The sequence below is a fragment of the Talpa europaea genome (genome assembly GCF_964194135.1).
Source record: "Talpa europaea genome assembly, chromosome: 12".
In the NCBI taxonomy this organism is placed as follows: Eukaryota; Metazoa; Chordata; class Mammalia; order Eulipotyphla; family Talpidae; genus Talpa; species Talpa europaea.
The window spans coordinates 57,744,804-57,763,145 of NC_140079.1; the positions used below are offsets into that span (position 1 = coordinate 57,744,804).

Below are 18,342 nucleotides of genomic sequence, written 5' to 3' on the forward strand. Positions count from 1 at the left end.
ATTCATTTCATTGATACATATTTGGATTATTTCCATTTCTTATCTATTATAAGTAAACCCATTATGAATGTTCTTGTTAGATGTCTTTTGGTGGACATATGCCATCATTTATACTGAGAATACACCAAGGAGTACAAATCACTTAATTTGATTTGGGCTACTGCATGGAAGAAAATCTCATGAAGAAGATTCTGAAGTCTACTTTCTTTCTGAAAGAATTAAATAAAGAGACAAAAGCAAATTTATCACTATTGAGCAAAACTAAATACCTAAAAATGTGTCAACTGCATCAGATATATAGTGTCTCATTTTCTCCTAGCAAAGGCTCTAAAAAGTATTATTGTTTCTGTTTTGCTAATGAGAATATTGACTATAAGACACTGTTAGGAAATGGCCCTAGACCTCAAGGTAGGATGTATGTGTTTCTGTAAGTACTTTATGCTAGTAGCTATGAGAAAAGGAAGTGATAGAAGGTTTCACAGTATAGCTAGGCTAGAGATTGGTCTGCAGAGATGGGGTGACTTGGGATAATAGTAGTTAATTTGGGGAGGACAGAATGGCAAAGGAGGCGTGAAAAGGGAAAATGGGCTTTAATTTGATTGAGATGGACCCATGTGTTGTCATAGAATGGGAGGTGATAGTGTAGTAAGCATTAGATCTAAGAGAATAAATATTATGAGATTTGGAAGAGTTTCTAAAATTTCAAAGCATACTTAAACTTTATCCTGTAAGAAAGTGAAAACTTTAAAATGGCATGATAAATACAAGATTTTGTGAAGATCAGTAATGTTTGTATAAAAAAAATAGTTTAATAGCCAGAAGAGTTATTGTGTTATATGAGTCAAGGAACAAGGCCACTGTACTTGAATTCACATTTAAGAAGTTGGACCTCATGAGAAGTCAGGCTTAGAGATAACCAGAAGCTGCTATTTTACAGTCTTAGTGGCTGGCATAAGCTCCACTAGGCAGAGATCACTTGCCCCACTTTATTGATGGAGGAACTGAAAATAGGAAGGTTCCAGTTTACCTCCAAATAAACAAATAATGGAGTTGGTCTTGAATGTTGCTTTAGGAAATCATATTGTCTCTACACAAAGTAATGATTGAGATGCAGACAAATTTATCCCAGGCTGCATTTAAATGTAAAACATCATGCCCTTGGGCCTCCCTGGTGGTGCAAGAGGTTAAGACAGCAACCTATGAAGCTATCCACAGCCACTGCAGCATGTTGGATACCTGGCCAGGGAGCGACCCATATGGCACAGCAGTCCTCTCCTTTCTTGCCTGCTGCTCCCCTCAGCAGTATATTTCAGTTGATCTGCATATTCTGTTCCCCACTCTGTCTCCGGTGAATCCTCTCCCCCTCCCACACCTCTGACCTGTACCCCACCCAGCTCTTGTATGCAAAAATAAATCTTTTTTTTTTTTTTAAAAAAACCACCATGCCCTAAAGATAATGTTTTCTGTGGACTTTAACCTTTACCCCCATCACTAGCTATTTGTTTCTCTAAGAGGAGGTCATTTTTTCATTGTATTCATGTTTACAGGAAGCCACTGCTTTGGCAAAAACTCTCTTTATTTCTACATTTTTGTTGCTCTGCTCTTCCATAGAGAAGTCTATAAAGGCTTGCAACATCAATTTCCACATATTTTGAACTCAATATATATTTTTAACTGGCCATTTAATCCATGCACTTTTTCTTTTAGATGTGAATACAAAGAATAAAGCATATAAAGGTGAGAATGGCTAGGAAAAGAAGACTACATAAAATCAAGCCCAAATGTTTCACTTGGGTTTCCTAACATGTCTCAAGTCTTTCCAGAAAATTAGAAAGACATATTTCAGAGTGATAGATTCTTTGTTACTCAAATCAGGAATTGTAATTTTGTTTAATAATCTCTCCAGGTCTCACTTAATTCCTCAATGAATCACTGCATTCAGTAATTCATTCATTAATGTTTACAGAATGAATTACTGTAATCTGTAAAGTCTAGTGATTATTCATGGCCACACCTAGATGCACCATGTCTGAGGAGTGGAAAAGGCACTCAGCAAAGAAATCTTGTTTGTGGTCTTAACTCCAACCCTTAGCAAATTGATCTTGGGTAGATCATCTCACTATTTCTCTGGCCTCAATTTCCTCATCTATTAAATGAGAGCTTGGGCTAATCTTGCTTTGGTAGTTTCATGTAGTTTTTACATTTCTGGTGTCCACTCTGATTATTTAGTGGCAAACCTTGCAAAATTAAGTTTAATTCTCGCTTTTTTTTTTTTTTTTTATGCTAGGGAGGGTAGGAAAATAGGTATCATGGCGACTTCAGCTACTTCAGTACCTCCCAGGGAAGCAATGAAGATGAGGACAGGTTTTTGAAAGGTCATTAGCTGATAAACTTTTTCTGTAGTAATTTGCAATGACGCATGATTTTATACTTCTGGTGTAATTCTCACATAATTCAAATTCAAAGGGCTTTAACATGTGATAAGTTATTTTTGGTCTTTTTTTGTGGTGTAAACAAATCTTTCACTCCTTAAACATGATCTTAAGTATGGCTCATTTTCTCTATCCCTATCCATCAACTAGAGTAACCTTGTGAAATATGTGACAAGAGTTTTTTTTTTTTTCTTTTAAAGGACATCCAGCCACAGATGCCAGGTAGAATAAAAATAAAATTGTTTCTTAAATAGGGGTCCTCTTTGAAAATGATGGTGCATTAAATTCTGAGAGTAGAAACTGTTTGTAACATAGTCGTCTAGCATTTAGCATTCAAATCAGCATTGAATAAATGATGTTGGGGGCATAATTTTGAAATGTTATTAGTTATCATGTGAGAGAAAAATCAGTTAAACATCGGATTCTGACACACACAAACATAGCTTCTTCTACCACTGTTTATTGCATACTCTCATCACTTTTAAAGGACAGCACATCCAAGAATATTCTTTTACTTCTTTTCCATTTGTTAAGCATACTTAGAAACTTGAGTTTTTACCACAATTTCTTCCAGCTTTGTTCCGTTTACTGAGTTCTCTAAAATTAAAGGCTCAACATTCCTTCCTGCCAGCTCTACTCTTTCTAACAATAGCATCCCCTAACCCATCTTTATATTAGTTACCATAGATAACATTTATAAAAGAGAGAAATTAAGATGAGGTAGAGAGAACTTAGAAGTAAAAGTTCTTGTCTTCTGCTTAACTCTGTGTAGTGAGTGCATTGGCCTTGTTCTTTGTTCTTCTTATCTATCTCTTGATCAGTCTACATCTCTATACAGAATAGTTCTTTCATACATTTCTGCAAAGTTAGTGCTGAGTAAAAGGCACACTGCATTTATCCCAGCATTCATTTATCCAATACGTAAACTCAACAAGTGAGAAAGACACACACACACACACACACACACACACAGATGGCACTACCTACACCCACAAAATTTCTGGGGGAGGATTTACCTCTAAAGAGACACCCCCTTCCACACACACACCTGCTTGGAGGAAGCGCCCTTTAAGGAGCATGATGTGCGCGCGCTTGTGTGCCCTTCCCAAGCCCTCTGGATGATGATGCTAGAGGAAAGGTTTTGCATTGCAAAGACGGATTTATTTATTTAATTTTAATGTTGTGCAGGTAGTTAATAACCAAAAGCATTGGGGGATGCAAAGTAGAAAGGCTGCAGCACGGTCAGCCTGCTGGGGGCTGACCTGATTCCCTAGAATCTTCGCTGTCTTCCTCTCTCCTCCCGACGCCCTCCCTTCTCTCGTCTCCTTTCCATTGCCCCCACCCCCCCTCCGCCCCACGGTCCCCCCTCCCCACCCCGCCTCCCCGTCCCTTCCACAGATATGCAGCTCCGGAAAACAAAGAGCGCGGGCTTTCTAGCCGCCAGCGCTTAAGCCCAGCACCCAGCAAGCAGCATCTCGTTCCGGGGACCAGGGCTGCGCATCCCCTCCCCAACCTCCCCCGCCTCCCGCGCTCGCTCGCTCCCTCCCCGCTCGCTTCCTCCCCCACCTTCGCAGCGCTGGGAGGAAGGCGGCCGGGGCTCAAGATGGCTTTAGCCGGGCTCTGCGCCCTGCTCGCCTGCTGCTGGGGGCCGGCGGCGGTGCTGGCCACAGCCGCTGGCGACGTGGACCCATCCAAGGAGCTGGAGTGCAAGCTCAAAAGCATCACGGTGTCGGCGCTGCCCTTCCTGCGCGAGAACGACCTGAGCATCATGCACAGCCCCTCGGCCTCCGAGCCCAAGCTCCTCTTCTCTGTGCGCAACGACTTCCCGGGAGAAATGGTTGTGGTGGATGACCTGGAGAACACCGAGCTGCCCTACTTCGTGCTGGGTAAGTCTCGGGGGAGGTCGAGACGGCCGGAGGTGCTAGCCCGGCACCCCCCACCCCCCACTCCAGCTCGATCTCCACACCCACTCGCCGGCGACCTCCCCTCCCCCAACCCCTGCCTCCTTGGATCCGCCCCAATCCCACACCGCTCTCCACACCCACTTGCAGGCTAGAGCGCAGGTGCACCCGACTTCTGCCCCAGTCCACTGGGCCCACAGCCTCTGCTCAGCTGCCCTGCCCCAGAGGAACAGGTTACATGGGTCTCTGAAATATTTCCTGGCCTGACCTGCCAGCCTTGTTTCCGGGGGCACACTGGCAGAGTACTTCTTGTCTGCTACCAGCTCAGCTCCCATAAGTCCTTTCCCCACTCCCTGCTCAGATATTTGCCTCCCAACCCCTGGACATCCACACCCTCCCTCTGCATTTCCCGAGGGAATTAAAAATCACACCCAGTTATCACCTTGACAGGAATGTGCCAGTCACATTGCTCTGGATGGATTTCTCCTTCACTCTTGAGAGCTCTTTACCTGTCCCCAGGTTAGTGACACTCTTTGGCCTTCCTTCAGAACACTCAAGTTTCCTTTACCCCTGGTGTCCATCCTGGAGAGCCTTACCTCCATCCCCACATGCAACAACTTCCTCCACATCTTCATGCCACATCACAGTTCCTGGGACAAAGACACCACCAAGGTGTAGTCTATTAATAATGGGCTCTTCTTTGTTCCCAAGACTTCCTTAGATAGACACAGGGATTCCTGCACACAGAATTACTTCCCAGGACAAGAGGTCCCCCCACCTCTTCCTATTTTAATTTTCTTAGGCCACAAATCTCCTTTGGATCCTAGAACCCCTATATCACTTGTAATCACCCCTCTTTTTCACTAGCAAGCTACGAAAATACTGTGGGCCTGTCCAGTCCAGCATCATGCAAAGCCCCACAGAGCCATGGGACTTTCTTAACCAGAATTTCCCTCACTTCTCCATGTGCAGATATCTCTCTGCCCCTGCTGTGCACACCCACCATACAATCCATTTCTTCAGTGATGCTTGAATCATTCGTATTTTACACAGGAGAGAAATCAAGAGAATTAAGTCTTTAGATTGAAGAAAAACATTGCACATGTCCAAGAGGCTCTTCCATGTACTTGGTCTCCTACCAACTAGAGTTCACTTTGCAGAAACATGGCTTCCTGGTGGCCACTTGTAGGTTAGAGCCACAAGTGGAAAACTATCGAACAACTCTTTTTTCTCTTTCTTCACATGAGATGGCTTCACAGTGAAAACACTAAGAAGTGGGTGAGTAAAGTCCCACTCTCTAAGCCCTATGGAAAAGCAATTTTAGAAAATTCCTGGCCCTTTGAAAAGTTGGCTTATACTTCCTGGAGTGTACAACAGTCAACCCCATTAAGCCCAACCTACACTTTTGATACAATTCTTTATTTTTATTCTTAAAAACGTACCAATCACATAATAAAACAGGGGGCAGGCTGGGCATGGGGACATTGTGGATATGCTGCTCATGAAAATGTACAATTGTTGGGTTATTCGTGGATTTTATGTCAGTCACGCTGATGTGCATGTACAATCTGTTCACCACAGTGACTAAGAATGAGAATAGGGAATTATGTGTTTCTAAAGAGCCTGTTTTAGGCTCTCCATGCAGTGTTTACTGTGCATGAAGTGGGACATGTGTGGTGTATAAATAAAGGTTGATTGTACCAGCAGGTTTTCAAAATTCCATTTCTTTTTTTGCAGTATCCCAAAACCAGGGCCTAAAGCTGTGATGTACCCACTAGGATGCCCTGTGCACAGCGAAGACCCAGATGTTAAAAAATGGGTTTTCAGTACCTCTGTGTAAAGCTGCCCACTGCAGCACCCTGCTGGAGTTGCTATGGTAACCTCCTGCAACTTGGCATTTACACAGGAACAGAAATACTCTTTTACTGTAGGGCCAGATGCATTTGTTAAATGCATTATTTGTCCCCTGCCCTTCCTATCAATGGGATATGTTCTAAACAAGAAATATGCTGGTTTTTCTCACTTCTGGCCCAGTATTTCCTTGGGAACAGGAGTGAATCCCAGCTTGAGTGGTAGAGTGGAGCTGGGCAGAAAGGAACAAGAGTTCAAGTTCTTCGAGGGTAGACCTAGGTCTAGTTGCTTTTGAAGTTAAATTGTGTGGCCTGGATTCCATCACTCATGGTCGGTAGTAAGGACTGTAGTTAGTTTGATTTAGCGCTTTTTCTGCTTTTATCTCTAAAACATAGTTTGCTTAATCCATCCCCTGGAAGCATCCCCTAAATGCTTAATCATTCAGTCCCGGGATTTATTGAGCATTCACTTGTGCAGCACTCTTAGGAATTACTGGGACACATGAGTTAAAAGAACAAATGGTTCCTGCCCTCAGGCACTCTCCAGTCAGTGGAAACAGACTGAGGTATCTTTAAGGGTGGTAAGCACAAATACCTGCTTGTGTGGTATGGGGGTTAAGGTGGAGGGAGTACTTCATGGTAAGAGCAGACTCCATTGACTAAGGAGGTTGACCAAAATCAGATCCTTTGGCTTCCTTTGGTGTCCACCAGTAAATCCTCCTACTTCAATGAGACCAGTAAGAGTCTTCTGATTGCTGTCAACCGCTCCAGCCTCTGATCCCTGCACACAAGCTGTGTCTTCTCAGGTCTTTTGGTGGACCTTGAGAATATACTGCCTCCACCTGGATGCTCTCTCCTCCTTCTCCACTTGGCAGTTATTCGTGCTTTCTGATAAGCCCTGCACACATGTCTCCTTGCTATAAAGCCTTCTCTAACCTCTCTAGGCAGTCTTTTTTTTTTTTAAAGATTTATTTATTTATGCATATAAGAACTGGGGTACAGGCCAGAAGTGTGGGGTGGTGGTGAGAGGATTCACCAGAGACAGAGTGGGGAACAGAACAGGCAGAGTGACTGAAATACACTGCTGAGGGGAGCAGCTGGCGAGTCAGGAGAGGTCTGCTGCACCATGTGGGTAGCTTCTTGGCTGGGGATCAACCTAGTACTGCAGTGGCTGTGAATAGCTTCATAGATTGTGTCTTAACCCCTTGCGCCACCAGGGAAGCCCTGCAGGCAGTCCTAGTCCATCCCCTTCTCTGCTGCTTGCACAGCATTAAAACAAATGTTGGATTAAAAACAAAACCTAAGGAATGAAATTAATGGTAGATTGGATTTGGTTTGATAGAGGAAAGGTGAACCTATTTGAGGTCATGGAAGAAAGATGAACAAAGGATGGTGGTGGAGTATTTGGGGGAATGGTGCGTGTAGGGCACTGTATGTGGATCAGCCTTGTGGTTTGAGAGCACAGAGGACCTTGCCTGGCTTTGTAGAGTGAGACATAACTCAATGAAAAAAAAATGCAGCTAGTGGAGGGTTGACTTGACCTAGAAAGCCATGAGACCTGACTCACAGAGGCTAACTGACCATCGGCGTTGTCCAGTTTGCTTGTAGAATAATCACAGGAGGTGGTGAGGGGGAGACTATATGCCCTGTGTATATGAGGTAGGGTTTGCAAATTGTGGTACATAGGCCTTTGTTGGGCACAACCCAGGTTAATCTGAAATAGCACCCCCTTTTGTTCGTAGAGGGAAGAGAGGAAGAACAGGAGCCACTAAAGGAAAAGGAAGGCCATGCTGTATTGTAGGCAGTGCTTGTGATGACCACGGAAACTTGCACAGAGGCTTTGTTTTGGCTGACCACATGATGAGTAGTTTCCCCATGCCCAAATATGAAAACTTTGAATAGCCTTTAACTGGATTTCATCAAGTGTACTGCCCAGGTGGTCTTAGCAACACACCAGGCCTCAGGGATATGTCCTTAGGTAGCTTCTGGGATCCAGAAAGTCGAACAAAATATCCTTGTGGGAGGGAGTTGGTGAGACTACTCTGATTGTCCTGTTCTAGCTCCCAGGTCAATAGGTGGTCATTTCTTTTGATTGTCTTCCCCAGTGAACACATGTGACTTTCAGTATGTTTTTTTGGGCAACACATAGCTTAAAAATATTTTGAATTTGAGTGTTTTTAATTCAGGCATGCCTATCTCAAGATCGTCAGACTTCCCACAATTCCTGATTTTCCTATGGCTCATGCTCCTCTTCATGGTACTTATCTGGCAACTCTAAGCCAAGTAATCGAAACCCTAGCTTTCAGAAATATAAAACTCTCTGCAATATCACAAAACAAGGGTAAGTTTTAATTTAAGATGTTTAGAAACATAAGCCACTCAGGAGAATATGAACGATTTGCCAAATTAGTTAATTAAAATTTCATATCACAATTAAACTTTCATCTTTTAAGACAGTAGACATTCCTGTTCTGAAGGCATGCTTGATTTTTGAGACAACTGGTCAACCTGAAGTGTGGCTACTACACTGAATCTGGTTTTCTGTGCTGTGAACAGAACATGTTGATCACCGTCATTAGTATTTGAAAGTGACGTTCCTCTGTTTCCGACCTGACTATTGAACTTGTGCATGGATAAAACTTAGTGAAGAAAGCTGTTTCTCTTGTGCCTTGGCGTTTAGCTTGAGCTGTCATGGAATTTGATTGAAGAAGGTACTCCTGAAGATAAATCAATCAGACTGCAGAGATGTGCTGAGTTCCCATAGGCAAGATGCTGTTTAAAGTGTTGGAGCAGTTCAATGTGCTGGTTAAGAGAACAGGCTTTAAAGACAGATCTGGTGTGGACTTCTGGCTTTTCACTTATCCAATGGTGGAGAAAAGGATCAGACTGGTTAAGTCCTTCCTCAGGGTCACATAGGTAACAATTGATGGAATCATAACTGGTTCTCTGGTCAATAAACCATTTAAGCCTTTCTCCGAGTGACTATTTTATATGCCTTAAATTTTTCAATATCTATTCCTTTTTCATGAGTGGAGAAAAAGGTTAGAATACAGAAAGCACATTTACCTGATTTGTATAGAAGAGTCCTTTGTGGCTACTGTTCCCACTCTGTCTCTGGTGAATCCTCTCACCCCCCATACTTCTGGCCTGTACCCCACTTCTCGTATGCATAAATAAATAAATCTTTAAAAAATAATCAAAACATAATTATATACAAGAACTGGGGTGTAGGCCAGAGGTGCTGGGGGTGAGAGGATTCACCAGCGGCAAAGTGGGGAGCAGAACAGGCAGATCTACTGAAATACACTGCTGAGGGGAGCAGTTGGTGAGACAGGAAAGATCTGCTGCACCATGTGGGTCACCTCCCAGGTTGGGGGTTGAACTCATGCCACTGTGGCTAGTGATAGCTTGATAGTGCTGAGATGTTAACCCTTGTGCCACCAGGGAGGCCCCCTAGGAAGCAGCCTTAACCCTTAGGAAGCAATCTTAACTTTCCTTTCATACATCTATCTCCCTCTTTGAGAAGAAACTTAAACATTTGTTTCTTCCAGCAGCTGTCTGCTACAGTGAACTTGCCTAGATTAATAGTAAACAGATTGCATAGAGTGGCAACCCCTTCTAAGACTTGGGGTGGGTAAATGGTAGCAATCTTAAGATAGTGTCCTCAGACCTTATATAATTCATAAGGCAATATGCACTAATTTATAGTATTGAGAAGTTTATTGTTTACTGTTTCTCCGCTGAAAAGTAGATTTTTCCATCAAAGGAATTTTGAATGCCAGAATGATGAATTTTATAACTCTTCAGATGCTCTTGTGGATATATGGCTTAAATTCGAATCATTGGGGTTTTTGAAGGGAAATTTGTTATTCATCTTAATTTCTTATTCATCTTTCCAGGCAAAATTATATGTATGTATGTATGTATGTATATATATATATATGTATATATATATATATATATATGTACCTATACACGCGCACACACACACGCACACACACACACACTCAGGGATGTAATTAAAACTAAAAAGTTGGTATTTCTCAGATTAAGGCCAGTTTACAAGAACGGAATTTGGCACCTTTTCAGCATGGACATGCCAAGTCTTTATTTCTTCACTTTTACACCAGGTTCAAATATATGCACACAGATGGCAGAAGAAGCTCTATTTTAAGCAAGTTAATCTCTCAGGACAAGTTAAAGCCTATGGTAATTTCTAATGTGCCACCATTTGGCATTGCTCATCTTTTTTTATTATAAATATGAAATAGTTAAAATTTTATTTTTTAATCACATATAGTATAAAACTTTGAGAAAAACAGAGTGCCTCTATTGATACCTAGGTTTCCAAGGAATAAAATTTAGAAAAATTAAATGCTTGTTGATGGCAATCTAAAGTAACATGGCAACTTACAGAAAACATGATATCATCTAGTAAAGTTGAAAATGTGCCTGCCTTATGACCCAGCAGTTATGCTTCCAGGTACTTACTGTGCAGAAATTCTTGGATGTATATAAAGGACTATTTGTAGCACCATTCTGTAAATCTGGAAGCAACCTGTAGTCCATTACCAGGAGGTCAGAAGTAAACAGGTGATGTATTCATTCAATGGAATATTATGTCACTATGAAAATAAATGAGTTGTAGCTGCCTATACCAGCATGGGTTAAGTTACACAAATGTCATAGCTAGTGAAGAACCAATAATGATACTTTACTATTAGCTAAACTTCATACTTTCTTCAGATTTCTTTAATTTTTACCTAATATACTTTTTCTATTCCAAGAGCCCAGGAGAACCACATTATAATTGGTCATCATCTCTTCTTAAGCTCCTCTTGGCTATGACTGTTTCTTAGATAATTTTGGATGATCTTGACGGTTTTGAGGAGCATTGTTCAGATATTTGGCAGAATGTCTGTGGATTGGAATTTGTGTGTGACTTTCTTCTCATTAGAATGTTACTGTGAGTTTGAGGGGAAGAAGCCTTAGAGATAAAATGTCATTTCTTCACATCCTATCAAGTTTCTATTCTCTAAATAAGGCAAAGCACTGTTGCTATTGACCTTGACCACCTGGCTGAAGTGGAATTTGTTGAATTTCTCCACTAAAAAGTGACGCTCTTTTCCCTACCATTTCCATCTAGCTTTTTTTTTTTAATTTTTTTTTTTATTTATAGAGGCATGTTTTATTTATTTATTTGTTTGTTTGTTTGTTTTGTTTATACGTGCACTGGGTACAGTCAGAAGCACGGGAGGGTGAGAGAATTCACCAGAGCCAGAGCGGGGAGCAGAGCAGGCAGAAGGACCGAAGCACACTGCTGAGGGGAGCAGCGGGCGGCAGGAGAGGTCTGCGCACCATGTGGGACCCTCCTCCGGTGGCAGGGGAGCAGCGGGGGATCAAACCTGCGCCGCAGAGGCGGCGGGCAGCTTCGCAACCCAGCGCTCAACCGCTGCGCCACCGGGGAGGCCCATCCATCTAGCTTTTAATTTATATTTTATTTTTACTAGTTAATTTTTTTATTTTCTTACATCTTTGCTAATGTTTGGATAGTGTTTGATTTCTCCCCTCTGGCATAGTCCCTATCATTCTCCCACCACCATATCATCTGCATTTCTAAAGGGAAATTACTTTGTAGCGCCCATGTAAAAGAAATGGATGGTTATGGCCCATCTTTTTGAAGGCTGAGTATCAACATAAGTTATTTAAAATTATCCTGCCTGAGAGAATTGTCTCATGTCCTATTTATTCATTTATTCGATCATTTATTTATATCAGATAAAATCACGAATATTTATATTTATTTTATGCTTTGGGTTATATCCTATACTAGCCTATTGATTTTATTACTGAATTTGTTCCAGCTTTGGCTAATGGGTGCTCTTTGTATTGACTTTTTGTGTCCCTTTGCCATACTGCCATCCATGGGGATTTTGTTTCGTTTTTGTGTTTTGAGCACTTTGTTACTTTCTGTCACTACAAGCTGCTTCAGGCTCATTTTGTATATTGCCAATGCTGCATCTTAGAATCAGCCATTTTCCCAAGAAGACCTGATTCTTTTAATTGAAGAATGAGATTAGAAATCAAGTCTGGGCACAAGGTATGCTCATTTGTACCAGGGTGTTGCTGCCCCTAGACCCTCTGAGTTGACAGAGCAAGGAAATAGATATGTGCATTAAATCATAGGTATATACATATCTATAAGCTATTAAATATGCAACCATCTGTATCTATATTAAGCTAAACTTGATGCATATTGATGTCTCCAGCTCCAATCCATTACCTAATTTTCATTTTCTAATCCATTATCTAATCCATGGGTCATTCTAGCCTCCTCCCCTGGCTTACCCGACCCCAACTGTGAGAAAGCTGGCTCCCACTATCTCCTATCCATTTATTTAATTGTTCAGTTCCACTGTGCATGTATAGCAGTACCAGAATTGTTTACTATAGCCCCAAGGGGAAAAAGTTGATCAATTACACTACAGTTCTTATATACAGCTTCTTTTTTGCCTTTAGTCTTGCAGACGCCATTCATTTCAAAAGTTGTTTAGGTCAGTACTTTTACCCCTTATCCCTCTGGTGAGGTTGTTTCAGTGTTTGTGATACTGTTCATGATTTGTAACATGTGCATTCATCCTGGGCTCATGCAGCCTCCTAAACAGTTTCTTTACTTTGACTTAGCACATATTAAGATTGACTCCATGCTTTAAAATTCTGTGGATTTTAACCAATGTATATTGTCTTATATCCACAATTATAGCACCATCCAGGATTTTTTACTACCCTATAAAATCCTTCAACCTACTCCTACTCAACCCTTCTCTTTACCTCCAAGATCTTCTACTGTCCTATAGTTTTGCCTTTTCCTGAATGTCCTAGAATCATATAGTATTGTAGCTTTTCAGACTTACCTCATTCACTTGGTATTTAAGATCCATCCATATTTATTTTTTATGTCTTGATAGCTTTTTTATTTTTATTGATGAATAATATTCCATTGTATGAATGTGACACTTATTTATCCATTTACCTTTTGAAGGACATTTTACTTGCATCTGGTTTTTAACTTTTGACTATATCAGCATACAGGATTTTGTGTGCTTATTTACTTTTGTTTTGTTTTTGTAATCTCATTGCAGAGATATAAGTTCATCATACTTTTTAATTCACAATACTGTTTATCATTGATTTATGAAAGTTCTCATCTTTCCAGTGGTTCATGTATTTGCCTGCTTGTTTATTTGTTTCTCTTTATCCCTACTCCAAATTCTGATCTACTCTTCCTCATTGGCAGACATTCTATTTTTCCTCAATGTTTATCTTTTTTTAGTATGTCTTGCAAAATGTGAGTAGTTGTTTTATGTTCATGTATTTTTAATTTAACTAGAAGTTGATGTGGTATAATGAAATCCTGACTGTTATTCTTTTCAGTCAGCATTATATTTTTAAGATCCACTCATGTTACTGTGTGGAAATGTAGACCAACACTGTCCAGTTGAGCTTTCTGTAATAATGATAATGTTCTGTATCATTCATATCCAGTAGGGTCCACATAAAAGAGCCACCTGTGGCTCTTCAGCACTGAGGCACTGATTTTTTTTTTTTTTACTTTTTATAACATTTAATTAAGTTGCATTCAAATAACCTCATAGGGCCTGTGGTGACCATATTGAGCCAATGCATACTTAAAATTATATAGAACATTTCCATGACTGCAAATAGACTTATTGGATAACACGTCTAACCCATTAATTCTGACTGCTGCAGATTACTCTGTGATGGGCATCCACCACATTTACCTATCTTCTCATCATTGGAAGTGTCCATCATTGGAACTGGGTGCCCCCAGTTCCCTGTCAAACTACAAGAATGCTACAGCTACCATATTTGTGCATATTTCCTCAACGACCACTATGAAACTCTCTCTGGAATGTATGAGCAGGCATAGAATTTCTGGTTCATTAAGATTATATAACTTGATTTGATTAAATACTGTCAAGTTGTGTTCAGAATGGCTGCACCAGTCTCTACTCTCATCAGTAGTATTTGAGGGTGACCCGTATTCCCATATTCCCACCAATGCTTGTCATATCTGGTATTCTAATATCGATATTTGTCAATACAGCAAGTATAAAGTGATATTTCATTTATTATTTTTAGAAGCATTGTAAATACTATGGAGATTATCCTTTTGACTCTAATACTAGCTGCAAATACATATATCCCCAGATTATTGATTCTCTCCTGGTTTTGCCTATGCTTTTGGTTAGCTGGTTGGTTGGTGGGTTTTTTAGAAACTTTTGAATTTTATGTAATTTAGTATTTATGTTTTACTTCCATATCTTGAGTCATAATTGGTATGTTAGTAGTTGTCTTTCATTCTGCCTTTTTGTAGAGTTTCAGAGTTTTCTTTTCATGCAGTTCTTGTACATTTCTTGCTAGACTTCTAAGTATTTAAACTTTTGTGCATGTGTATGTGTGTTTGTGTGCGCATGCATGTGTGTGTCTGTTCTAATGGTTATAGTATACGTATGTGAAAGCTATCAGTGTTTGTGTTTTGAATTTTAACCTTTGTTATCTTACTCAACTACCTACCTATTGTTGTGTTTCTGTTGGTTCATATTGATAGCTATATAGATATGTCACATACAAAAACTGATAATTTTTATACCCTTCCCTGTTTTTATACCAATAATTTCATTCTCTTGTGAGGTAAAATTCCAAATAAGAATGTGATAATGTGAACTCCTGTCTTTTCCTGGCTTTAGATGTCAAAACTGCTGTCTTGCAATTACAATAATGGCTTTTGGATTAAAATATATAAAATATTATAGCAAGGAATAATTGTATATCATTTTCTTATTCAGAATGATTTCTAATAAAAAGTATTTTTTAGTATTTATAGCCATATGATTTTTCACAGATTTAAAAAAAGGATGGATTATATAAATAAATTTTCTAATATTGAACCATCCTTTCATTCCTGAAGTAACCTTCACTTCATAAATAATTAATTACTAATAAACTATTAAATTCTGTTTGCTAATATTTTATTGAGGATATTTTGCATTGATATTCTTAAGATTAGCCTTAGATTTTCTTTTTGCATTTGTATAATTTAGTCAGCATTTAGTAGTAATTTCACACACTTTCTAAAAATAATTTTTAAGTTTTCTTTGTTTGCTCCAGAACAATTTAAATAGCTTTGAGATTATTTATATAGCCAATATTAGCCACTGTAACATACAGGGTTGTAAATATAATGACTGAACTCAGTACTGGTTACTGTGTTAGGAAATAATAACAGTTAACCTAGACAGGATACTAGGAAATTCTTTCCAGAGAAAATGACCTAGATTCTAGAAAATGGTTGTGATTCAAGAGATGATGAGATTTAGTCTGGTAACCATGGGTTCTGAGTTTTTATGATAAATTATGAACTTTTATCCAAAGGAAGAGGTAGTACAATGTATATAAAGCAAAATAGATGAAAGAATGTGCAGCATATATGTAGTTAAGTATCATTTTGGCACCAATGTCAAAAGTTGAAACCTTTGGTTGCGGTTGCAAATCTAGGCATAGAATTTTAACCTTTGTTACCTTACTGAATATCTACCCAGTGCCCAGTGAATGTCTTTTATTAGTTTCTAAGTGGCTTTGTAGTTCCAAACAGTGAGGAGATATTCATGGTAAATCTAACACTACATAGCTCCATGAAATAAATAGATACACACACACACACACACACATATTTATATATAGCATCACCTGGAGTTCTTCAAAGCAAGACTATACATATGTTGTGGCCTTGAGTGATGGCTTCACATTGTTCTGTTCTCCCTGAAATTTGAATTATTTCCCCCATCATAATCTCATCTTGTTCTTATTCTTTCCCATGTTCCCTTTACTGTCCTTCCCAATTTTCTCTGGACAGCTCTTTTCAGTCTAGTATCAGTCAGGGTTAGAACCTGAAAGACCACAATGGTAAAGAGAGACTACTTTATGAAAAGTTCCCTCTGCACATTTTCTTAGAGAGTTCTGAGAACATAGGAAGGATGACTAGTCTCTATTTTCTTCATTGATGCTTCCATGTAGGTACTCTTAGCTTTAGAACTGTGCCTGAACGCCAGCGTCCACTGAGTATAAAATTTATGTATTAATATAAGTGTGATTTCCTGGAAATCACTTTCCAGGCTCAAATCAGTTTTTTGAATGGGCACTATAAGAAGAAAAGGGTTAATGTTTAGAAACAAAGAGACCTTTACAAAGTGATGTAAAGAAGAAAAGGTTTTCTCTCCCAGATGACTGTTCTACGGTGAGTGGTTTAGTTTAGAAGGGCAGCTCCACGCCATGGAGTTGTTCAGAGATTCAGAATTCCTCTTCCTTGTTGCTTTGTGTCCCCAGGTTGTTATCCCCTTCTGCATGTAGAAGCAGATTTTCCAGCATGTGTGTTCAGCTCCTTGGAAAAGCAGAAGTCCAGAGCAACAGTTTCCTTTTTATTTGAGCAATCGAGGCAAAAACTGTGTAAGTCCCATCTACTCTGATGCCACTGGTGAGAACTTTGATGCATGCCCCAACTCTGGGCCAATGACTGTGGGAAATGCAGTCTTAGCTGGGTGGCCATATTTCAACTTAAATTCTAGAAAGAAAGAAAGTGAAAATAGTTTTGAAAAAAAAAAAAAAAAAGCAGTCCCTGTCACTGGGACTGCAAAAAAGTTAAGAACTATCCTTCTAGTCCTATACAATCCCTCTCTCCTTCCCGAGAACACCTCCTTTTTGGAAGTATACATCTCTGGCTTTGTCACCTTCTACCTTCTCTAGTTGCTTTCATTTATCAACTTCCAGGGCACTCACCAACATCTTTGGCATGCCTCTTGATTTTAAATCTCTATCCCATCTCCTGCCTTTACCCAAGAATATTTCAATAACATTGTAGACTTACTTAGTCAGCAAATTTATTCTTAAAGGGCAATACAGTAAATATTATAAGCTTCTCCAGGCCATTTGTTTTCTATTGTTAACTACTGAGTTATAGCAGAAAGGCAGCCATAGACCCTATGCAAATGAATGGATGTGGCTGTGTGCCATTAAAACTATTTTCAAAAGCAGGGAGTTGGCCCACAGTCCATAGCTTGCCAACTCCTAATGTAGACAGAACATCTGATTTCCTCCAAACTCCTTGACTCCCCAACGCCAGTGACTGACAGCATTCCATCTTTGTCACCTATACTATGGTCTCACGTCCTCATCCCTTTAAATCCTCCAACTTTTAAACTGGTTCTACCCATATACCACACGTTCTTCTTTCGAGCTTGCTCATGCTCTCAGTTGCACTCTGATATTTATTTAGCCCTTTGGAACCACCATTTTATTGATCCTCTCACTTTTTCCATATTTATTAGAATGTTTCTGTTATGTCATCCTTCTTCTCAAGTAGCTTTTTATCAGAATCATCAATTTAATTGCTTCTTGTCATTAAATAGCAACTACTAGTGAAATGTCCAAATGTGGATCAATTCCCCCCAAAATCTACATGCTTTACTTCTATCCCTAGACTGAATACTGAATTACTGTGAATTACTTCTTCCATTCATGAGGATTGGCAGAGCTATAAATGTCTGGGCTCTAATCTCACTTAGATCTAAACATTACTTATTAATTTTTGATTGTCCTTGATCAACCTCTCCTCTCATTGCCTCAAGTGACTATTTCACATCTTTAGTAGAATAGTTAAGCTCTCAACTTAATTTGACATCTTTACACTTAGCATACGACCTTGCCTCATACTTACCCAAAACATTGAGGCTATAAAGCTTAAATTGCTCCAACTTTGTACATCCCTAACTTTCAAATTGTAAACCGACTTCCATATTCATTATTACTTTCTCATCTCCAACCACCAATATTTTTTGAGCAACTCTTAAGTACTGGTCATGATACTAGAATCTCAGGATACAATGAGAACAAAAAGACAATCACGGGCAAGGAAGTCTGTCTCTTCAGAGACATTACTGTATTTCTCATTTCTCACTTGCACATCTTTATTTTTTCTCTTCCCTTCTTTTGCTGAGCTCTTTCTATTTAGCTTATAGATATAATCATGTCTTTCCTATCTAAAAAAAGTATACACTTTCTTGTGTATCTTCTTAGTGATTA

At 39.7% G+C, this 18,342-nt stretch overlaps 1 protein-coding gene across 2 annotated transcripts in view; it reads left to right on the forward strand.

Moving 5' to 3' along the window:
* Positions 1–4,028: 4,028 nt before the first annotated feature.
* Positions 4,029–18,342, forward strand: part of ASTN1 (astrotactin 1) — a gene marked incomplete at its 3' end in the record, with an annotated part of 311,956 nt that continues 297,642 nt past the window's right edge. For both annotated transcript variants that reach the window (XM_084251292.1, XM_084251293.1), the window contains exon 1: positions 4,029–4,318. In XM_084251292.1, coding sequence (XP_084107418.1) covers positions 4,036–4,318 — 283 coding nt within the window. In that variant the 5' untranslated portion in view covers positions 4,029–4,035. The remainder of the gene's footprint in view (positions 4,319–18,342) is intronic.